General features: G+C 36.1%; 1 protein-coding gene across 1 annotated transcript in view; it reads right to left on the bottom strand.

Annotated features, from left to right (window-relative positions):
• Positions 1–21,665, bottom strand: part of LOC128641929 (uncharacterized) — a 175,339-nt gene that overhangs the window by 36,121 nt on the left and 117,553 nt on the right. Inside the window, exons 26-31 of the mRNA XM_053694524.1 lie at positions 21,437–21,598; positions 18,231–18,377; positions 17,203–17,252; positions 15,860–15,980; positions 12,819–12,907; positions 4,984–5,113 (exon numbers count right to left, since the gene is read on the bottom strand). Coding sequence (XP_053550499.1) covers positions 4,984–5,113; positions 12,819–12,907; positions 15,860–15,980; positions 17,203–17,252; positions 18,231–18,377; positions 21,437–21,598 — 699 coding nt within the window. The remainder of the gene's footprint in view (positions 1–4,983; positions 5,114–12,818; positions 12,908–15,859; positions 15,981–17,202; positions 17,253–18,230; positions 18,378–21,436; positions 21,599–21,665) is intronic.

Genomic DNA, 21,665 nt, shown 5'->3' with positions numbered 1-21,665 from the left:
CCTCCTAGGTTAAGCTTTCAACTAAGAATACCAAGAGAGCAAAGCAAAATTGGTGATAAAAGTAAATTGGAAAATTGTTTAAAATTACATGCCCTATCTGAATCATGAAAGTTTATTTTGGCCTTGACTGTCCCTTTAATGTAGTGAAAGAACATCCAAGATGAAATCTCAGAAAGGCAGTTAGAGACAAGAGTTAGCAAGGAAGGAGATAGGTCTGGTGCAGAGAGAGGTAGATTTGGGTGTCGTCAGCATACAAATTATATTGAAACCAAGGGACTTTAATAAGTAACCAAAGGATGAGATATAGATTGAGAAGAGAAAGGGACCAAGTCTTGTGGTACCCCAACAAAAATTGGTAAAGGGGCAAAGGTGAGAAGCTACACTTAAAGTACAGCTAGGTGGGTGGGGGGGACTATAAGAGGGCTATGTCACAAATGTTGATGGATTGGAGGTTTGGAGCAAGAGAAGGTGGTCAACAGCATCAAAGGCTACAGACAGATTGAGAAGGATTAAAATAAAGAAGTGACCTTTTGATTTTGCTGTACGTAAGTCATTAGTAACCTTAACAATTGTTGCCTCTGGAGTTTTGGGGGCAAAATTCACATCGCAATGGATCAAGGAGGCAGTTTAATGTGAGGAAATGTGATAAATGTGTAATATATGAGCCTTTCCAGAAGTTCTGAGGTAAGGGGGAGTAGGGAAATAGGACGGTAGTTGGATGGGGAGGTTGGATTGAGAGATCGGTGTGACTAGCGCATGTTTAAGAGATGAGGGAAATATATCAGTGCTAATGAAGAGGTTGAAAATATGTTTGAGTAAGAGAAGGGGGCATATTTATCAAGGTCTGGCGGACCTGATCCGACACTGCGGATCAGGTCCGCCAGACCTCGCTGAATATTGCTCGCCATATTCAGCATTGCACCAGCTGCTCACAAGAGCTGCTGGTGCAACGCCGCCCCCTGCAGACTCGCGGCCAATGGGCCGCCAGCAGGGGGGTGTTAATCAACCCGATCGTACTCGATCGGGTTGAATTACGGCGATGTCTGTCCGCCTGCTCAGAGCAGGCGGACAGGTTATGGAGCAGCGGTCTTTGTGACCGCTGCTTCATAACTGCTGTTTTCTGGCTGTTTCATACGAGCTTGATAAATATGCCCCAAGGAGTTTAATTCATTCTGAGTACATTTTAAGTTATGATGTCTTGTTTTTTAATACCTTATCTGGATGACCTAAAACTTCTATTTTATGATGTGCAAAACAGGAATCTTGTGTTATTCTTATGTCATTTAATGTTTTTTTCCTCTTTTATTCACTACTTAAATGATAAATTCACGAACCAGTAGGACCCTAAATCCCTGTTATAATCTGTATATTAATATTTTACTTACTCTCTATTCCTTGTACACTGCGTATAGATGTTTGGAATATGATGATGTAGAGCAATAGAATTATAATAATCATCATAATAGTAGTTTTACACGGAAGCCCCGACATTATGAGATTAGGTAGCAGCCTATTCTAAATAGGTGAGTGTCATTGCTAAGAAAGGCGTGGCCGGACTGTTATCCGACTGACGCTTGTCCGACGGACAATATTCCGAAAGACATTTATCCGGCTGCTGGGTGGGAATGAAGCTTAAAAATCACGGTTTTATAACATTTTTAATAGTGGACTGACAAAAGACAATTAAATCAACTTATATATAACATTTATAACATTTTTAATAGTGGACTGACAAAAGACAATTAAATCAACTTATATATAACATATTATTTATAATATATAATATTATAATTATAATAATTATATTATGTGTTAAAAGTACATCGTGAGGGTAGGGACCCATGGAAAGGTTCCCAGAGGCGGTTGTGGCGCCCGAGTCACTGATTGTAACAGAAAATTTTGGATCGTATCTTCCCTCGGCCGAATGTATCTTGATTTATTTAAGTAAATCTTATATATTATGTGCTATTGCCTTTAAAATGTCTTATCTTGAGTATTGAGTGTATTTTTCTAAAACTTTCATTATCCTGTTTATGATTTCATATTTTTTTTTTGGTTTTCTCAGTTCAACTCCAGAATCAATTTTTTCAATTGTTAACTCCCATTCTGCTTGTTCTTTTCTTATTTTTGAAACTAGTCTGCAAATGCTTGGGTGGGTTATAGACATTCGTTGGTCAAATGCTCTGTGCCATCCTTCTAGAGCAGAGCTTTCCAAACTTTTCATGTTGGTGACACACTTTGTAGACCTACATCATTTTGCGACACAGTAATTCAGTGGTACTAGCAAAAAGGAGGTTAAACTAACTTGTTTTAAAAGATACGGACACATACATAAATTATATAATAACAAAATGCATTTACAAGTAACAGTATGTATGTGCAAGAATTAAAAAAAGTTTAATAACACCAATAGCTACTTACTATTTTAATGGGATGTATGAGGTTGATGGGATAACCACAGTTTCGTAATATTTGGTGTAATATTAGATAAAGACACTCACATTTCATCATCAAGCATTTTTAAGCTTCCACTTCCTATCCATATATCAAGAGCAGGTGCAGCAATGCACTACTGGGAGCTAGTTGCAAAAAAACCCCACTGACTTCTGACTTCAGCTCAGCGTTTAAGCTGCCACCCTCAGACACTTCCTATCCATATATCAAGAGCAGGTGCAGCAATGCACTACTGGGAGCTAGTTGCAAAAAAACCCCACTGACTTCTGACTTCAGCTCAGCGTTTAAGCTGCCACCCTCAGAGCTCTGTGAGTCCGACTGACTACTGCCCGTGCTGCAAACACACTGCTGTCCCACTCACTGACTACACATGCAGTCACAAGCCAATTAAGGAGACTACACGTGCAGTCAGGAGCCAATGTGCCGCCAAATCCGCCTATGGTAATAGTTTCAGTTCCCACTGAGCTTTGCCAATTGGTTAAGATGAGACTGTGACCCACTAGGTATCAATCACGTGTCAACCATGTGATATGCGTAGCAGGCAGGTGGAAAGTCAGAAACCAAAAAACAATTTAAAAAAAAAATAAAATTTAAAAAAATTTGTGCTGAAGCAGGGACACACCTACACACTGCTGCCGACACACTAGTGTGTCCCGACACACAGTTTGGAAAGCACTGTTCTAGAGAATTGTTTGTTCTAGGTAACCCTAGTTTTGTTCTTTCAAAAGTGTTCCACATCGTAATATTGAAAGTAGGTTTTCTTCTTGTACCTTGTTGTAGTTCACCAACCTAGGTTTTTTCAAAATAATTTAAAAATTCAGATAAAATGTTACTGTTTTGTTTTTCTATTGATTTTACAAAGTCATTAAATGTTTCAACTACATCTTCCACTGGCACAAATGCTAATGCTTCTAAGCATTTTATGATCAGAGCACTTTTTTCATTATTATACCATATTTTTAAGCCCAAAGATTGTATTTTTCTCCACAGGCATTGGGAAAAATGGAAAAAGCATCCATAAATTATTGTATTTTGTAAAACATTTGTCATGCAATTTATTGCTGCTCTTTCAAAATCTACTGTAATTGATATAGGATTGATATCTGGATTTTTTTCTTTTATAATACTAAAAATTAAATTATAAGTTTCCTGATTTTTATTTTTTGATATGCAGTATACTAATGGTATGGTATGGTTATCTTCTATTAAAACATGTATTGTATACAACTGAAAGCCTAAAGGAGCTGAGTCAAATGTTCCGTCACAGAGCCAGTGTTGTTTTTTTGAAAGAAGATCTACATTTTTTTTTAGTAGACAGAATGATTAAATTTTCACTTTCGTACATGATGAAATCTTCTCCTCTGGTTGTTTTTCTTAAATCATCATTTAAAATGTTTCCATTTGGTGTTGTTCGATGTCGACGTACCATTCTGGCAAGAGTTTCTTTTTTAGGTAGAGCTCCTGCTGCTTCAAGGGGGAAATTAGATGTGCAACTTTGTATTATGCTTGATGTTACTTCTTCTGAATTTTTAGCAACTTCTTTTATTTTTTCAATTGTTTTCATAGATAAAATTCTTGCTGCATTAGGTGGATGTGAATGATTTGATGCATCTTTTTCAATTATATCATTAATGGTTTTTAGCCTTCCTCCACAAAAACCTTTTTTTTCACATCTCCAATATGTTACATTTTCTTTTTTTTTGTCTACAATGTATGCATAACCTTCATATAACATTTTTCTTCCTCCTTTACACGTCTTTATGAACTCCATTTTTTTAATTTGACGTTTTTTTTAAATTTATTTATTTAAGTGTTTGTGTTGTTTTTTTTTACCTCAGTAGCCACAATATATATTTAAATTCTCCACTTTTTTTACTGATGACAATTACGCAATTACGTGATTGCGTGATTGTGCTGTTCGGCGTGCAGTCGGAAGCAGTGTATCTCGGACATATGTCTGACGGACGAATGTGCTTCGGCATTTTGTCCGTCGGAATTTTGTCCGAGCACCAAGAAAGGGTAGAGAGCTGTACTGAACAGGCGCAGTGCAACAGAATTGCTAAAGATGGGAGTTGAATGGTGGCGTACAGCTTGAGATGTTTATGTGAAAAATAGTTTGTTTTGTGGAAATTTCTTTTGCAATATATTTTCATGGTTTATTTTTCCCCCCTTTTCATGTTATCTACTTTGAAATGTGTAGGTTTTATAATTCTTATAACTTAAAATGCACCCTTCTCAAGATTAACCCTGCTTATTGGCTTTAACTGATAACAACTGCAAAACAATTCATTTTATACTAACTAACTTATAAATGTGGCTAGCCTTGTTGTCTGCCGACTGAAGTATGGATTGGTCTCTGCAAATAAGGCAAAATGGTGAGTAGATTTTAATTTGTTTTTAAAATGTGTTTACTGTCCCTTTAAATGAAGAAATTAGGGCATGTAATTGTTTGCATTAAATTTTCCAGAATAAACACATAAGAGAATTCCTGATCCATTGTAAATATATGATATATACTTGTTTACTTACCATGCAGGATAAGGCGTTGTTGAGTAAATTTGTGCGCAATTTAGATCCTTTTGCAAGAATGTTGACATTACCAGTAGCAATTTTGGAATAAAAACCATTACAACCACCAAATGCAGAGTAATTTGTCACACTAAAAGAATACATTAAACAAACATCAGACACTTATTATTCACCAAATAGTAATAAAAGGATTTCAGTAAAATCTAAAATTAATTGCATGTATTGCTGTAATTAGAAGAACAAATGAATTTGAAAGCATGTTCATGATTTTATAATATTTTAAAACTTTTTTTTAAAGTGACAGTAACATCAAAATAAACTTAAAGGGACACTGAACCCAATTTTTTTCTTTTTATGATTCAGATAGACCATGCAATTTTAAGCAACTTTCTAATTTACTCCTATTATCAAATTTTCTTCATTCTCTTGGTATCTTTATTTGAAATGCAAGAATGTAAGTTTAGATGCCGGCCCATTTTTGGTGAACAACCTTGGTTGTTCTTGCTGATTGATGGATACATTCATCCACCAATGAACAAGTGCTTTCCAGGGTTCTAAACCAAACAAATAGCTTAGATGCCTTATTTTTCAAATAGAGATAGCAAGAGAATGAATAAAAATTGATAATAGGAGGAAATTAGAAAGTTGCTTAAGATTGTATGCTCTATCTGAATCACAAAATAAATGTTTTGGGTTCAGTGTCCCTTTAAATTTACTGGATAGAATTATATTTTAAACAACTTCCCAATTTTACTTCTATTATGAATTCTGCTTAGTTCTCTTTGTATCATTTGTAAAATAATCCTAGGTGATTACACGTGTCTTAAGCAATCTGGCAACAGTGCTTGTAACAGACACTGCTGCCCCAGACTGCTAAAGACACATGCAAAGTTCCTAAGTTTATCCTTCAACAAAGGATGCCTAAAGTACAAAGCATAATTGATAATAAAAGTAAATTGTAAAGTTGTTTAAAATTGCATGCTCTATCTGAATCACGAATGTTTAATTTTGACTTTACTATCCCTTTAAGAGTTATTTGTAAACAATTCTATTATTGAGGGTATTGTAAAATATATGAAAAACATAATTTATGTAAGAACTTACCTGATAAATTCATTTCTTTCATATTAGCAAGAGTCCATGAGCTAGTGACGTATGGGATATACATTCCTACCAGGAGGGGCAAAGTTTCCCAAACCTCAAAATGCCTATAAATACACCCCTCACCACACCCACAATTCAGTTTAACGAATAGCCAAGAAGTGGGGTGATAAAAAAGTGCGAAAGCATATAAAATAAGGAATTGGAATAATTGTGCTTTATACAAAATCATAACCACCACAAAAAAAGGGCGGGCCTCATGGACTCTTGCTAATATGAAAGAAATGAATTTATCAGGTAAGTTCTTACATAAATGATGTTTTCTTTCATGCAATTAGCAAGAGTCCATGAGCTAGTGACGTATGGGATAATGACTACCCAAGATGTGGATCTTTCCACACAAGAGTCACTAGAGAGGGAGGGATAAAATAAAGACAGCCAATTCCTGCTGAAAATAATCCACACCCAAAATAAAGTTTAACGAAAAACATAAGCAGAAGATTCAAACTGAAACCGCTGCCTGAAGTACTTTTCTACCAAAAACTGCTTCAGAAGAAGAAAATACATCAAAATGGTAGAATTTAGTAAAAGTATGCAAAGAGGACCAAGTTGCTGCTTTGCAGATCTGGTCAACCGAAGCTTCATTCCTAAACGCCCAGGAAGTAGAAACTGACCTAGTAGAATGAGCCGTAATTCTCTGAGGCGGAGTTTTACCCGACTCAACATAGGCAAGATGAATTAAAGATTTCAACCAAGATGCCAAAGAAATGGCAGAAGCTTTCTGGCCTTTTCTAGAACCGGAAAAGATAACAAATAGACTAGAAGTCTTACGGAAAGATTTCGTAGCTTCAACATAATATTTCAAAGCTCTAACAACATCCAAAGAATGCAACGATTTCTCCTTAGAATTCTTAGGATTAGGACATAATGAAGGAACCACAATTTCCCTACTAATGTTGTTGGAATTCACAACTTTAGGTAAAAATTCAAAAGAAGTTCGCAACACCGCCTTATCCTGATGAAAAATCAGAAAAGGAGACTCACAAGAAAGAGCAGATAATTCAGAAACTCTTCTGGCAGAAGAGATGGCCAAAAGGAACAAAACTTTCCAAGAAAGTAATTTAATGTCCAATGAATGCATAGGTTCAAACGGAGAAGCTTGAAGAGCTCCCAGAACCAAATTCAAACTCCAAGGAGGAGAAATTGACTTAATGACAGGTTTTATACGTACCAAAGCTTGTACAAAACAATGAATATCAGGAATAATAGCAATCTTTCTATGAAAAAGAACAGAAAGAGCAGAGATTTGTCCTTTCAAAGAACTTGCGGACAAACCCTTATCTAAACCATCCTGAAGAAACTGTAAAATTCTCGGTATTCTAAAAGAATGCCAAGAAAAATGATGAGAAAGACACCAAGAAATATAAGTCTTCCAGACTCTATAATATATCTCTCGAGATACAGATTTACGAGCCTGTAACATAGTATTAATGACAGAGTCAGAGAAACCTCTTTGAACAAGAATCAAGCGTTCAATCTCCATACCTTTAAATTTAAGGATTTCAGATCCTGATGGAAAAAGGGACCTTGTGACAGAAGGTCTGGTCTTAACGGAAGAGTCCACGGTTGGCAAGAGGCCATCCGGACAAGATCCGCATACCAAAACCTGTGAGGCCATGCCGGAGCTACCAGCAGAACAAACGAGCATTCCTTCAGAATCTTGGAGATTACTCTTGGAAGAAGAACTAGAGGCGGAAAGATATAGGCAGGATGATACTTCCAAGGAAGTGATAATGCATCCACTGCCTCCGCCTGAGGATCCCGGGATCTGGACAGATACCTGGGAAGTTTCTTGTTTAGATGGGACGCCATCAGATCTATTTCTGGAAGTTCCCACATTTGAACAATCTGAAGAAATACCTCTGGGTGAAGAGACCATTCGCCCGGATGCAACGTTTGGCGACTGAGATAATCCGCTTCCCAATTGTCTATACCTGGGATATGAACCGCAGAGATTAGACAGGAGCTGGATTCCGCCCAAACCAAAATTCGAGATACTTCTTTCATAGCCAGAGGACTGTGAGTCCCTCCTTGATGATTGATGTATGCCACAGTTGTGACATTGTCTGTCTGAAAACAAATGAACGATTCTCTCTTCAGAAGAGGCCAAAACTGAAGAGCTCTGAAAATTGCACGGAGTTCCAAAATATTGATCGGTAATCTCACCTCCTGAGATTCCCAAACTCCTTGTGCTGTCAGAGATCCCCACACAGCTCCCCAACCCATGAGACTTGCATCTGTTGAAATTACAGTCCAGGTCGGAAGCACAAAAGAAGCCCCCTGAATTAAACGATGGTGATCTGTCCACCATGTTAGAGAGTGTCGAACAATCGGTTTTAAAGATATTGTTTGAGATATCTTCGTGTAATCCTTGCACCATTGCTTCAGCATACAGAGCTGAAGAGGTCGCATGTGAAAACGAGCAAAGGGGATCGCGTCCGATGCAGCAGTCATAAGACCTAGAATTTCCATGCATAAGGCTACCGAAGGGAATGATTGTGACTGAAGGTTTCGACAAGCTGCAATCAATTTTAGACGTCTCTTGTCTGTTAAAGACAGAGTCATGGACACTGAATCCATCTGGAAACCCAGAAAGGTTACCCTTGTCTGAGGAATCAAAGAACTTTTTGGTAAATTGATCCTCCAACCATGATCTTGAAGAAACAACACAAGTCGATTCGTATGAGATTCTGCTAAATGTAAAGACTGAGCAAGTACCAAGATATCATCCAAATAAGGAAATACCACAATACCCTGTTCTCTGATTACAGACAGAAGGGCACCGAGAACCTTTGTAAAAATTCTTGGAGCTGTAGCTAGGCCAAACGGCAGAGCCACAAACTGGTAATGCTTGTCCAGAAAAGAGAATCTCAGGAACTGATAATGATCTGGATGAATCGGAATATGCAGATATGCATCCTGTAAATCTATTGTGGACATATAATTCCCTTGCTGAACAAAAGGCAAGATAGTCCTTACAGTTACCATTTTGAACGTTGGTATCCGTACATAACAATTCAATATTTTTAGATCCAGAACTGGTCTGAAGGAGTTCTCCTTCTTTGGTACAATGATGAGATTTGAATAAAACCCCATCCCCTGTTCCGGAACTGGAACTGGCATAATTACTCCAGTCAACTCTAGATCTGAAACACATTTCAGAAACGCTTGAGCTTTTACTGGATTTACTGGGACACGGGAAAAAAAAAATCTCTTTGCAGGAGGTCTCATCTTGAAACCAATCCTGTACCCTTCCGAAACAATGTTCTGAATCCAAAGATTGTGAACAGAATTGATCCAAATTTCTTTGAAAAAACGTAACCTGCCCCCTACCAGTTGAGCTGGAATGAGGGCCGCACCTTCATGTGGACTTAGAAGCAGGCTTTGCCTTTCTAGCTGGCTTGGATTTATTCCAGACTGGAGATGGTTTCCAAACTGAAACTGCTCCTGAGGATGAAGGATCAGGCTTTTGTTCTTTGTTGAAACGAAAAGAACGAAAACGATTATTAGCCCTACTTTTACCTTTAGATTTTTTATCCTGTGGTAAAAAAGTTCCTTTCCCACCAGTAACAGTTGAAATGATGGAATCCAACTGAGAACCAAATAATTTGTTACCCTGGAAAGAAATAGAAAGTAAAGTTGATTTAGAAGCCATATCAGCATTCCAAGTTTTAAGCCATAAAGCTCTTCTAGCTAAAATAGCTAGAGACATAAACCTGACATCAACTCTGATAATATCAAAAATGGCATCACAGATAAAATTATTAGCATGCTGTAGAAGAATAATAATATCATGAGAATCACGATGTGTTACTTGTTGCGCTAAAGTTTCCAACCAAAAAGTTGAAGCTGCAGCAACATCAGCCAAAGATATAGCAGGTCTAAGACGATTACCTGAACACAGATAAGCTTTTCTTAGAAAGGACTCAATTTTCCTATCGAGAGGATCCTTAAACAAAGTACCATCTGACGTAGGAATAGTAGTACGTTTAGCAAGGGTAGAAATAGCCCCATCAACTTTAGGGATTTTGTCCCAAAATTCCAATCTGTCAGACGGCACAGGATATAAATGCTTAAAACGTTTAGAAGGAGTAAATGAATTACCCAATTTATCCCATTCTTTGGAAATTACTGCAGAAATAGCATTAGGAACAGGAAAAACTTCTGGAATAACCACAGGAGCTTTAAATACCTTATCCAAACGTTTAGAATTAGTATCAGGAGGACCAGAATCCTCTATTTCTAAAGCAATTAGTACTTCTTTAAGTAAAGAACGAATAAATTCCATTTTAAATAAATATGAAGATTTATCAGCATCAACCTCAGAGACAGAATCCTCTGAACCAGAGGAGTCATCAGAATCAGAATGATGATGTTCATTTAAAAATTCATCTGTAGGGAGAGAAGTTTTAAAAGATTTTTTACGTTTACTAGAAGGAGAAATAACAGACATAGCCTTCTTTATGGATTCAGAAACAAAATCTCTTATATTATCAGGAACATTCTGCACCTTAGATGTTGAAGGAACTGCAACAGGCAATGGTACTTTACTAAAGGAAATATTATCTGCTTTAACAAGTTTGTCATGACAATCAATACAAACAACAGCTGGAGAAATGGCTACCAAAAGTTTACAGCAGATGCACTTAGCTTTGGTAGATTCAGCACTTGACAGCGATTTTCCTGTAGTATCTTCTGACTCAGATGCAACGTGAGACATCTTGCAATATGTAAGAGAAAAAACAACATATATAAAGCAAAATTGATCAAATTCCTTAAATGACAGTTTCAGGAATGGGAAAAAATGCCAAGAACAAGCCTCTAGCAACCAGAAGCAATAAAAAATGAGACTTAAATAATTTGAGGAGACTAAAGCGACGCCCATATTATTTGGCGCCTAAATGCTTTTGGCATCCGGAACGCCGACATTTTTGGCGCGAAATAACGTCAAAAAAAGACGTAACTTCCGGCGACACGTATGACGCCGGAAACGGAAATAGAATTTTGCGCCAAAAAAGTCAGCGCCAAAAATGACGTAATAAAATGAAGCATTTTCAGCCCCCGCGAGCCTAATAGCCCACCGGGAAGAGTCAAAATTTTTGAAGGTAAGAAAAAATGAATAAATCAAAAAATGCATTATCCCAAATATGAAACTGACTGTCTGAAAATAAGGAAAGTTGAACATTCTGAGTCAAGGCAAATAAATGTTTGAATACATATATTTAGAACTTTATAAACAAAGTGCCCAACCATAGCTTGGAGTGTCACAGAAAATAAGACTTACTTACCCCAGGACACTCATCTACATATAGCAGATAGCCAAACCAGTACTGAAACGAGAATCAGCAGAGGTAATGGTATATATAAGAGTATATCGTCGATCTGAAAAGGGAGGTAAGAGATGAATCTCTACGACCGATAACAGAGAACCTATGAAATAGACCCCGTAGAAGGAGATCACTGCATTCAAATAGGCAATACTCTTCTCACATCCCTCTGACATTCACTGCACGCTGAGAGGAAAACCGGGCTCCAACTTGCTGCGGAGCGCATATCAACGTAGAATCTAGCACAAACTTACTTCACCACCTCCATCGGAGGCAAAGTTTGTAAAACTGAATTGTGGGTGTGGTGAGGGGTGTATTTATAGGCATTTTGAGGTTTGGGAAACTTTGCCCCTCCTGGTAGGAATGTATATCCCATACGTCACTAGCTCATGGACTCTTGCTAATTACATGAAAGAAATTGAGTGTTTGTAAGTTTAATATCTTCATGAACATAGTGATATTAATACATTTATTATATTTTAAAAGGAAATGAAACCCATTTTTTTCTTTCATGATAAAGATAGAGCATAGATTTTTAAACAATTTTTCAATTTACTTTGATTATCAATTTTGCTTAATTCTCTAAGTATCCATTGTTGAAGGAGCAGCAATTCATTACTGAGAATTAGCGGAACACATCGGTAAGCCAATGACAACAGGCATATATGTGCAGCCACCAATCAACAGTTGGCTCCCAGCATGTGAGCCTACCTATGTATGATTTTGAACAAAGGATGCCAAGAGAACAAAGCAAACAAAAGGATAGAGGAAATTGGAAAGTTGTTTAAAATTGTATCCCTTGCAGTACTACATGGGGCATGAAACACAGTTTTGCTTTCTTTCATGATTCAGATTATACAATTTTAAGAAAGTTTCCAATTTACTTATATTATTAAATTGACGTTGTTCTCTTGGTATCCTTTATTGAAAGCATGTAAGCAGGATCAGAAGTGGGCAGATGTCTGGAGTACTATGGCAGCTGTTTTGCAAGAATACTTTTAACAATGTTATAAATTGTGTGAATGCCGCACCATCTAGTGCTCAGAAACATTCTTGCAAAACTGTTGCCATGTAGTTCTATGAGAATGAAGCAAAAAAATTATAAAAAAACATTTATCTATCTATCCGTCCATCTTTCCATCTATCTCTATACACGTCTATAATCATAATAATTTACATTCTGCCTAAATAGTACATAGTGAAGAAAGATACTGGCTCTATGCACGTTGGAAAATAGTGAAAAAGGCCAATCAAGACCTATAGATGAATCTAAGAAATAAAAGAGGCGGTGAATAGCATGATGGGTAAAACAGACAACGCAAGTAAGAAAGCGCACTGTATATTTACCTTATAAACATTAGCATCTCTGTTGGATAATTGTTCACGTCATCTGGGATACCCGAAATATTTACCAATCGCTTGGCCAAACAGTTCATCTGAGGATAGAAATAAAGTTAAATAAACGGTTGACTTTTAATCAAGGGCAAATCATAAAAAATGCAAAAAAAAAAAAAAAAAAAAAAGATCAGGAAAGAAAATTAAATGAAAAAAGAAAGAAATAGCGCAATATTCCCTGATTTATTAGACTATATATATGGGGTGGCCCAAGAACTAGTTAATTTTTACATTAGTTATTTTTTTTTTTATTTAAACAGGACCACTCAGTGCAGTAGAATTGCATAATTAGCAGGTACATAATAAAAAGACAATGATTTAACAACTACTCTGAATTTCAAATAAGCAGTAGATTTATTTTGACAAATTTATTTTTTCTCCCATTGTCCGGCCCCCTGTATCATGTGACAGACATCAACCAATCACAAACTAGTATACATATACACAGTGAGCTTGTGCACATACTCAGTAGGATCTTGTTCTCCAGAAAGTGTGAATATAAAAAGTAAATTGGAAAGTGTCTTAAAACTGCCTGCTCTTGCCTCTATCTGAATCATAAAAGTTTATTTTGATTTAAATGTCCGTTTAAAATCTATTTGTTCTCCATAGATTTTCACATGAAAGAATTACTATTATTAAAAAAAAGTTAAATGTGCATTATAAGGAGTATTAGATAAATTTTATATTTAGATTTGTCTCTTGTATAGACATATATCCAGAACACATAATTGATTACTCATATTTAAAACAAATAAGTCACACACATGCAGAATATGAGATGGGGAAAATATTTAAATATAAAAAAAAATACATATTCTAAAAATGTAAAATCTTAAAGAAAACTTAAAACAAATTAGTTTATATTAACTTGTAAATCATATAAAATATTTGTCATATTTCAGGAAACAATTTAATTCATAAACGTATTAACCTGATGAAATTGTACATGGAGGTGTATTTTTGTGAGTACCCAATTGGAGAGGTGTTTTATTTGGATTGAATGTGATTTTCTACATTATTTGTTCTTTTCTATTTTTGTATTATAACATTGTTTTTAATACTATTATATTACATATTTATTTTATTATTTAGACTTTTAAAAAAATGAATACATTTATTATATCTAAAAATTGTATTCATTCATATTTTTTTTTTTTTAATTCTTATTAGTTTAGATCTCTGATTTACAACTTTGAGATAGAAATATTAAATGTCAGTGTCATTGCATATTCCCACTCATATACTCAGCACTACTAAATTTAGCAACGCTTTACAAATAAATTAAAACAATAATAATGAACATAAGAAAGGCATTCACACCACTCATCAATACTGAATTAATTAGCTTTCATATTTTATTTTTGTTTTTATGAAGTTCAGAGAAAATCCACACCATTAAACTTTGAAATGCCATTTTATTTATTTTTATATTTTTTCGTCTGTTATGTTGTTTAATAATACTAAACGTTTTACATATTTAAATAGTGGCTTTTCTAAGGCATATGATATTTTCACAATTCTGAAGTATTGAAAAAGGAGCGACTGTATGATATGGCCTCAAAGATGCATTTGAAGTGGAGCCATATTTATTAATTTGTTTTATGCAGATTTATTTTACTTTGGGGAAATTAGTCAATATGAAATGGTAGCATATAGATTTGTGTACAGAATTAAAATACAACTGGATATAGAACTAACAACTGGGTTCAAATGCAATGTGGGACATGTTCCCAAATATAGAAAAAGAATACAATATGCATTTTTTGTAATTAAATCAAACTCTAGGGCTGATGTAGTGTGCATTTAACTTAATTATACTATTGAGAAAATACTCAATCTTCTTAGGACACTTAAAGCAGACATCCCAACCTGCAAAAACTCATTTCAGGGAGGTGGCTTCACCCGCTACTGTGCCGCCACCCCCCCCTCCCAGTTATATATTAGACACCTTGAAACCCTAAATAAGATACAGACTTATCATTAAAGTAGCTTCCCACTAAAGTCACATAAAAAAGTAGCTTTATTGCACAACCACATACAACAAACCTATTTTTCCAGTGATCGTACGCTTGTTGAATGCTTAAATATTTTAGAATACGAAGTTTAATTACGTGCAGTAAATAAGGTAGTATTTGTGTTTTATTTTATTAGAACCAGGGGGGCTTTTTGGTTACTGATGCATGCCTTGAGGGCTCTATAACGTCCCAGCAACTAAAGGCATTCCTTAAAGAAACACTTTTCCGAATTTGGGCCACATTGGATCATGGTACTTGGAGTTTCAGGGAGATTGCATTCCATTTGCTGGCATCAGGGAGCCGTTATTACAATCAGGGAGACTCCCTGAACTTCAGGGAGAGTTGGGATGGGACATGATACCCAAATGTTGAAGCAATTGAAAGTGATGCAGCACATCTGTAAAAATCTGACTAAAAATATCACCTGAACATCTGTATGTATATATTTTTAATTTTACCTCAAAATTTCCACAGTAGCCACAAAAAGGAACTTTAAGCAGCCAATCAGGATGCTAGTCCCAGGACTTGCAAGGGAGCGTACATCTGGCATGTGCAGGCACAGTCATGTTATTTCCCTCCCCAGTTTAAGGGAGTTTACTATAAAATCTCATGAGATTTAAGTTAAATATCTTGAGCTCACATTAAAGTGCATTTTTTTCTCGATGTGCAGCTGGACAGTAGCTGAAGAATAACTATTCACAGAGCACTTACTATTGTGAGCTGCAGAAATTTTGAGGTAAAATATCTTCCTTTTTTACATTTAGATGCTCTTGCCAGCATTTTACAGTTATGCTGCATCAATTTCAAGTGATTTAGCATATAGCTATTATGTCCTTTTAATACTGAGAACAAATTTGTAGTGAGCATCAGTATTTCATTGCCAGGCAACTGTGCTACTTTGGATACCGGGCGTTGGAGTAATGATGCTCACTTACAAATACACTATGCAAAGCAAGAACTCAAGAAGTCAGTACTCACCTGAATGTCTCCCAGATTCGCATTCTGTGTTTTTATAGCCTTTGCCAAGTCCTTGAATTGTGCGCTGCTGAGTTTGCTGTAAGTTCCACAAGTAAAACCTTGCAAAACTGACGGAGAGAGCCTAGAAACATAAAGAGATAATCATTTATGGTACTTGAGAACTTAAAATGAAGCCACTTTTCTAAATCTAGATAAAAAGATGGACCTATGAAGGCCGGTTTAAAGAAGCATTATACTAAAAAGTTCTATCATTCATGTGGAAAAGCATCCTTTAAATATGGCAATGGAATTTTTGCCTGCAAATTAAATGGTCAGTCTACTCCAGATTTTTTTATCTTTAACAATGATAGATAATCCCTTTATTACGCATTCCCCAGTTTTGCATAACCAACACAGTTATATTAATATACTTTTTACCTCTGTAATTAACTTGTATCTAAGCCTCTGCAGACTAACCCCTTAGTAAATTGTTCCTTTAGGATTATTTTGTATATGAGCTAGCTGGTTTTGCTCTTTTAAAATGGGTTCAGCTTGCAGGGAGATCAATCCTCTTTACCTTATCACTGTTACACACACACACACACACACACACAACCTCCTTATTTTATCACTATCTGTATAATTAGAACAATTAAAAATTAAAATTGTAGTACTTATCTCTCCTACCCCCACCCCCCCACGCACACTAGAAGTGTAAATTCTTCACCTGGTAATGTTTACATAACTTTTCCAAAGCCAATAATTAAAGGGAGATAAAACCCAAAGTTTTCTTCCATGATTCGGATAGAGAATACAGTTTTAAACAATTTTCATATTTACTTTAGTATCACATGTGCTTCATTCTCTTATTATCCTTTGTTAAAATAGCAGCAATGCACTGCTGGGAGGTAGCTGAACACATTGGTTGAGCCAATGACGAGAGGTATATATGTGCAGCAAACAATCAGCAGCTAGCTCTCAGTAGTGCGCTTACGCTCCTGAGTCTACTTAGTTATGATTTTCAACAAAGCAATTTAGATAATTAAAGTAAATAGAAAAAAATTTTAGAATTGTATTCTCTATCTGGATCATGAAACTTAAATTTTTAGTTTACTGTCCTTTTAACTATTGGAACTTTCAGTACAGATGGAGGTACAACAGGCAAAAACTGATATTTTAAATGAAAAAAATAAAGGTAAATGATTTATTTATAATCAATTTAATACACTCCATCAGGTAAAATAGATAATTGGGAGCACAATAAAGGTGAGAAACTTTTATAGTACACTGTCCCTTTAAATTCATTTTATAGTTATCCTTTCATGTAGACACCAACTTGGTGATAGTTATGGTAAGGTACTTACGTAGAAAAGTTAGTCTGATCTTGAGCAATGGTATCAAAAAACATTGATGCCTAAGGAACAAAAGCAAGGCTAATTAATATTTGTTAGTACTGTACGCAGTCACATACTTAGCATTTGTTTATTATATATAGAACATAAAAACTGTTTACTTGAAGTAAATTAAAAACATTTACACTATACTTCAATTATTTATTCATTTTAAGTTTTAATGTTATTTGAAAATTTGGAGTTTTCCAATTCTAAGAATTGGAACTGCACACATCAACCTTCACAAACCTAAGACTGCTACATATCTGTCACTAATTAGTCCTAGGTGTAGGTGATAAGATAAGGTTAGCATAGGTGGAGATTGCTCATTGAAAACAATTGCCTCAAATAAGGTGTTAATATATTCAGATATTTTTCACACTTCACTGGCTTTTTAATATATTGTAACAGTACAGTAAAGTATTTGTAAATACAAGGTGGTCTATGTCCATTTAAAGGGATGTTAACCTTAAAACAATCCTTCCATGTCCCTTGATGCCAAACATAAATTACTCTGGGATGTGCCCTTATCAGCCAGTAATATCTATGGCAGAGTTGTGAACAAATATGTCTGTTTGTTTAAAAATCAATTTAATTAGCTATCACTCATTTTTTTGTATTTAAATAGTGATATTTAAGTTGCATAATATAATTTTTGTACTTTAATTTTATTGCATTTTTTAATAGAAATCGTTGAGCCAGTGTAAATACCAGTGCATGTTTTTTGTCTCAGCTTGTGTGTCCTCTACAAGAGAATATGACTGATAAAATAAAAAGGAGTAGAATGAGGTTTAAAGGGCAGAGAGCGGGAAAAAATGACATGCCCTAATATGTTAGAGCATGTCATTTTAACACTTGTGACCCTATACAGTTATGTGCTTAAATACATAGTTAAAGTACCACTTGGGTGCTACAGACTACTGCTGGCCCCAAGCAAAACTGCAATTACAAGGGGTTTTCTTTGTATAGCTAGTTACTGCATTCCCAAATTAAATACTTACTTGTTCGGGGGTCCACGATTTGCCATTCAGGTCTTGTACGTTCGGTTTTTCAGACTTAAAATACAACAAGGATTTTGGAACATAACTTGCCAGGCTGCTGGGCACATTTTTGACTACGGCAGAAGGAGTGGAATTCACAGCTAAGATCTATAAAAAAAATCAGAATATTTTGAAGAAAACTCCCCAAAAACAAAAAAACTAAAAACTTTACTCCTGTCAATTTTGCAATGAATGTAAAATGAAACCAAAAAGAACACTACACAACACTACAAAATCTGTTATATCAGACTATCACAAAGAACTAGTCAATTATTAAAAAACAAATTTCTTAAATTAAAAGCTGAAACTGAATTTAAAGAGACATGAAACACAATTGTTTGTTTTTTTCATGTTTGAGATAGAGATTGTGGTTTTAAACAACTTTCCAATTTACTTCAGTGCCAGATTGGCTCACCGGGATACCGGGACTTTTTCCGGTGGGCCAGTGGGTCACAGTCCCTGTAGTACCACACACTTCTTCAGGCATGCCACAGAGCAAGTGTCTAATGCAAATTCCTATAGTAGGAGGTTTGCAGAGGGCACAAATATAAATGGTTGTGTTATAAAAAAAAGGTGCTCAAAATAAAATGGATGTGTATGAAACTTGGGTTTCAATTTGTGTGCTTTCCTTTAAATTATTTGGGTATTTCTGTGTGTGAATCAAAAAGATAATAATAATGGGAAATGTGTAGTTATGTGCAATCATGTATATACAATACAATTGTTATAACGTCAATAATTGTGAGAAAAAAAAATTGACGAAGAATCAAAAATGAAAAATATAATAAAGAAACAATGAAGTCGGGTTTTAAAAATTCCTGAGTCTGCTCTTCTTCTGGCAGGATTGGACTTGCAAGAAGAATCTAAAAGGCATGTCTGATGAAACAGCTAGTCGGCTGAGAAACGCGTTGCCTGATGAAACAGCTAGTTGGCTGAGAAACGCGTTGCCTGATGAAACAGCTAGTCAGCTGAGAAACGCGTTGCCTGTTTTATATGTTTTAAAATAAAACTGTGATTTTAAGTAGTCTGCCTTTTAACTACTTTTTCACTTTGGAGCACTTTACACCACTTAGTCAAACCACTTGAAAGAACAATCCAGGGAGACTTGATTCAGACAGCTGGTTTCTGTAACATCCAGCCTGCCTTGTTTGCACGATTTCATTGTGCAAACTGGAATGCGAGTACCCATTTTGTATATTTTCTTGGAATCATTCTGTTAAAAGTTTAACCTGCACTAGGAGAAGTTCTGTGCCCTTTATATTTTTAAAGACTACAACATCCAGTATCCAGTCTACTGAAATCTGAGCGAGACCTTGCCCCAATCAGTCAGCTGGAGACTGCAAAGCCTGCGCATATTGCACTTTATTAGTGCACACACCCTTGTGAGTAGCAACTTTGTATTCACTGAAAATTTATTTTGGAAAACTGCACTAATGAGGCGCTCTTCTTTACATCTTTTTTAGATGCGACGGAGCAAGCCTTGTGTGTATGAATAGTGCATTTCTTCAAGGCTGCTCTGCTCTTGACGAGGTTATGGGGACCTGCAGAGACTGAAAAGAGGCCCTAGGCAAGGAAGGGGGTAAAAGTGGGGACCGGAGTGCAGGCGGGTTTGGGGCCTGTCTTCAAATATTTCCTTCTATGTGCTCGAGAAAACTAGTTTTGCCTACCAACTGTACCACCATACTTATCATCTGCATTATAAAGGGCCAGTAGCAGACCTACTTAACAGTGGGCCCTGGTGCAACCCCCCAAAGGTAACTCAGTAGTAAGCAAAAGTAATAATATACATGCTGCTCTGTATAATCATTTGAGGATAGATAGACCTGCAACATACACTAATAAAAGGCTCACTGCATTAGAATTGTACACATTCTGCACACAGCTATGTATAAACTGGCTGCTATGGGCCACCAAGCACTTGGGCCCTGGTGCCACTGCACCTGCTGCACAAATGATAGTTCCCCTCTTGTAAAGGGAGCTGCTTGCATTGTGCCGTGTATTGCTTGCTGCATGACGGGCATTTATAATGTTCATGCATTAAAGGGAACTACAATTCCCAGCATGCCTCTCCTGATTTAAAGTGAGATGATGGTCACCTTATGGGTATGAATCACTGCCTAACATCCTACATAAGCCACTCCATGTTCTTTTTTTCCCATTTAAGGGGTTAAAAGCTGCCAAAAGAGTATGCAGCCTTGATGTAGTCCCTTAAGTATGTTTTTGCCATTTAAAGGGACAGTGTACTTTATTAATTGTTTAAACAGATGGATAACACATTTACTACCCATTCCCCATCTTTGCACACCCAACATTGTTATATTAATATTCTTTATAACCTCTAAATTTCTGCCTGTTTCTAAGCCCCTGCAGGCTGACTTTTATCTCACTGCGTTTTATTAGCTTTTCATAGCCAGACAATGCTAGTTCATGTGTGACATATAGATAACATTGTGCTCCCTCCTGTAGAGTTATGCAGGAACCAGCACTAATTCGCTAAAATGCAAGTTGTTAAAAAGCACTGAGATAAGGGGGTAGTCTTCAGAGGCTTAGAAACAAGTCCAGGTAAACATGGCTGAGGTGGCAACCCTAAATAAGGGCCCACATTTCAATAGTGCCCTTTATGGCTATTTGAAATCAGCAGAATCTGAGCCGGCAGCCACATAGGAACAAGAATGTAAACATGGCTGTATAAACATGGTGGCAGGTTTTTCTGTATAGCCACATTGTGACAGCCATCTTGCAAACCCTTTCACAATATTTGTAAAGGAAAATCTATACACTTTCCTTAACTGTGAGCCCTGTTTTGCCCCACCAAGCCCCCTTGTAGCAAAACCAATACTGACTGCAGGGCCAGAAGGGCCCACTAAAGGTGCAGCCAGATTTCATTGAGATCTAAGACCCCTGTAGTTACACCCTGAGTCACATGTACACTTCAACATTTTAAAAGTTGATCAGATTGCAATTTGTGCAACTTTCTTATAATTCTTGGCAGGTTTCATTTATACTGTATTGTGCAGATATCACAGAATATATCAAAGTTCCAACTGCACAACTATTAATAATAGTAAAAAAATTTTTTTTAGAAACATAAAAACAAATTGACTGACAACCATAAAAACAAACAAACAACATTTTAATTTGATAAATAATTTTAGAGGTGATTCTACCTTCTTGACAAATGTGTTCTGCAGAGTAGATGGTGCATTATTGAGCTGAAGTGCAAACTCAGGTTTTTGTGTAGCATTTAAGATACTATTTGGTTCCAGATTCTGAACTGTCTGACTTGACAATCCAATCACTAAGCTCCCAAGGGAGTCCAGATTTTTTTCCTAATATATAAAAAAAAGAAAGGGAAAAAAAAATCAGTATCTGATATCTGCAAGCGGTTGGTCATCT

The sequence above is a fragment of the Bombina bombina genome, chromosome 11 (genome assembly GCF_027579735.1).
Source record: "Bombina bombina isolate aBomBom1 chromosome 11, aBomBom1.pri, whole genome shotgun sequence".
Lineage (NCBI taxonomy): Eukaryota > Metazoa > Chordata > Amphibia > Anura > Bombinatoridae > Bombina > Bombina bombina.
The sequence above is the reverse complement of the archived record's forward strand: the minus strand, read 5'-3'. Positions and strand labels throughout refer to the sequence as shown.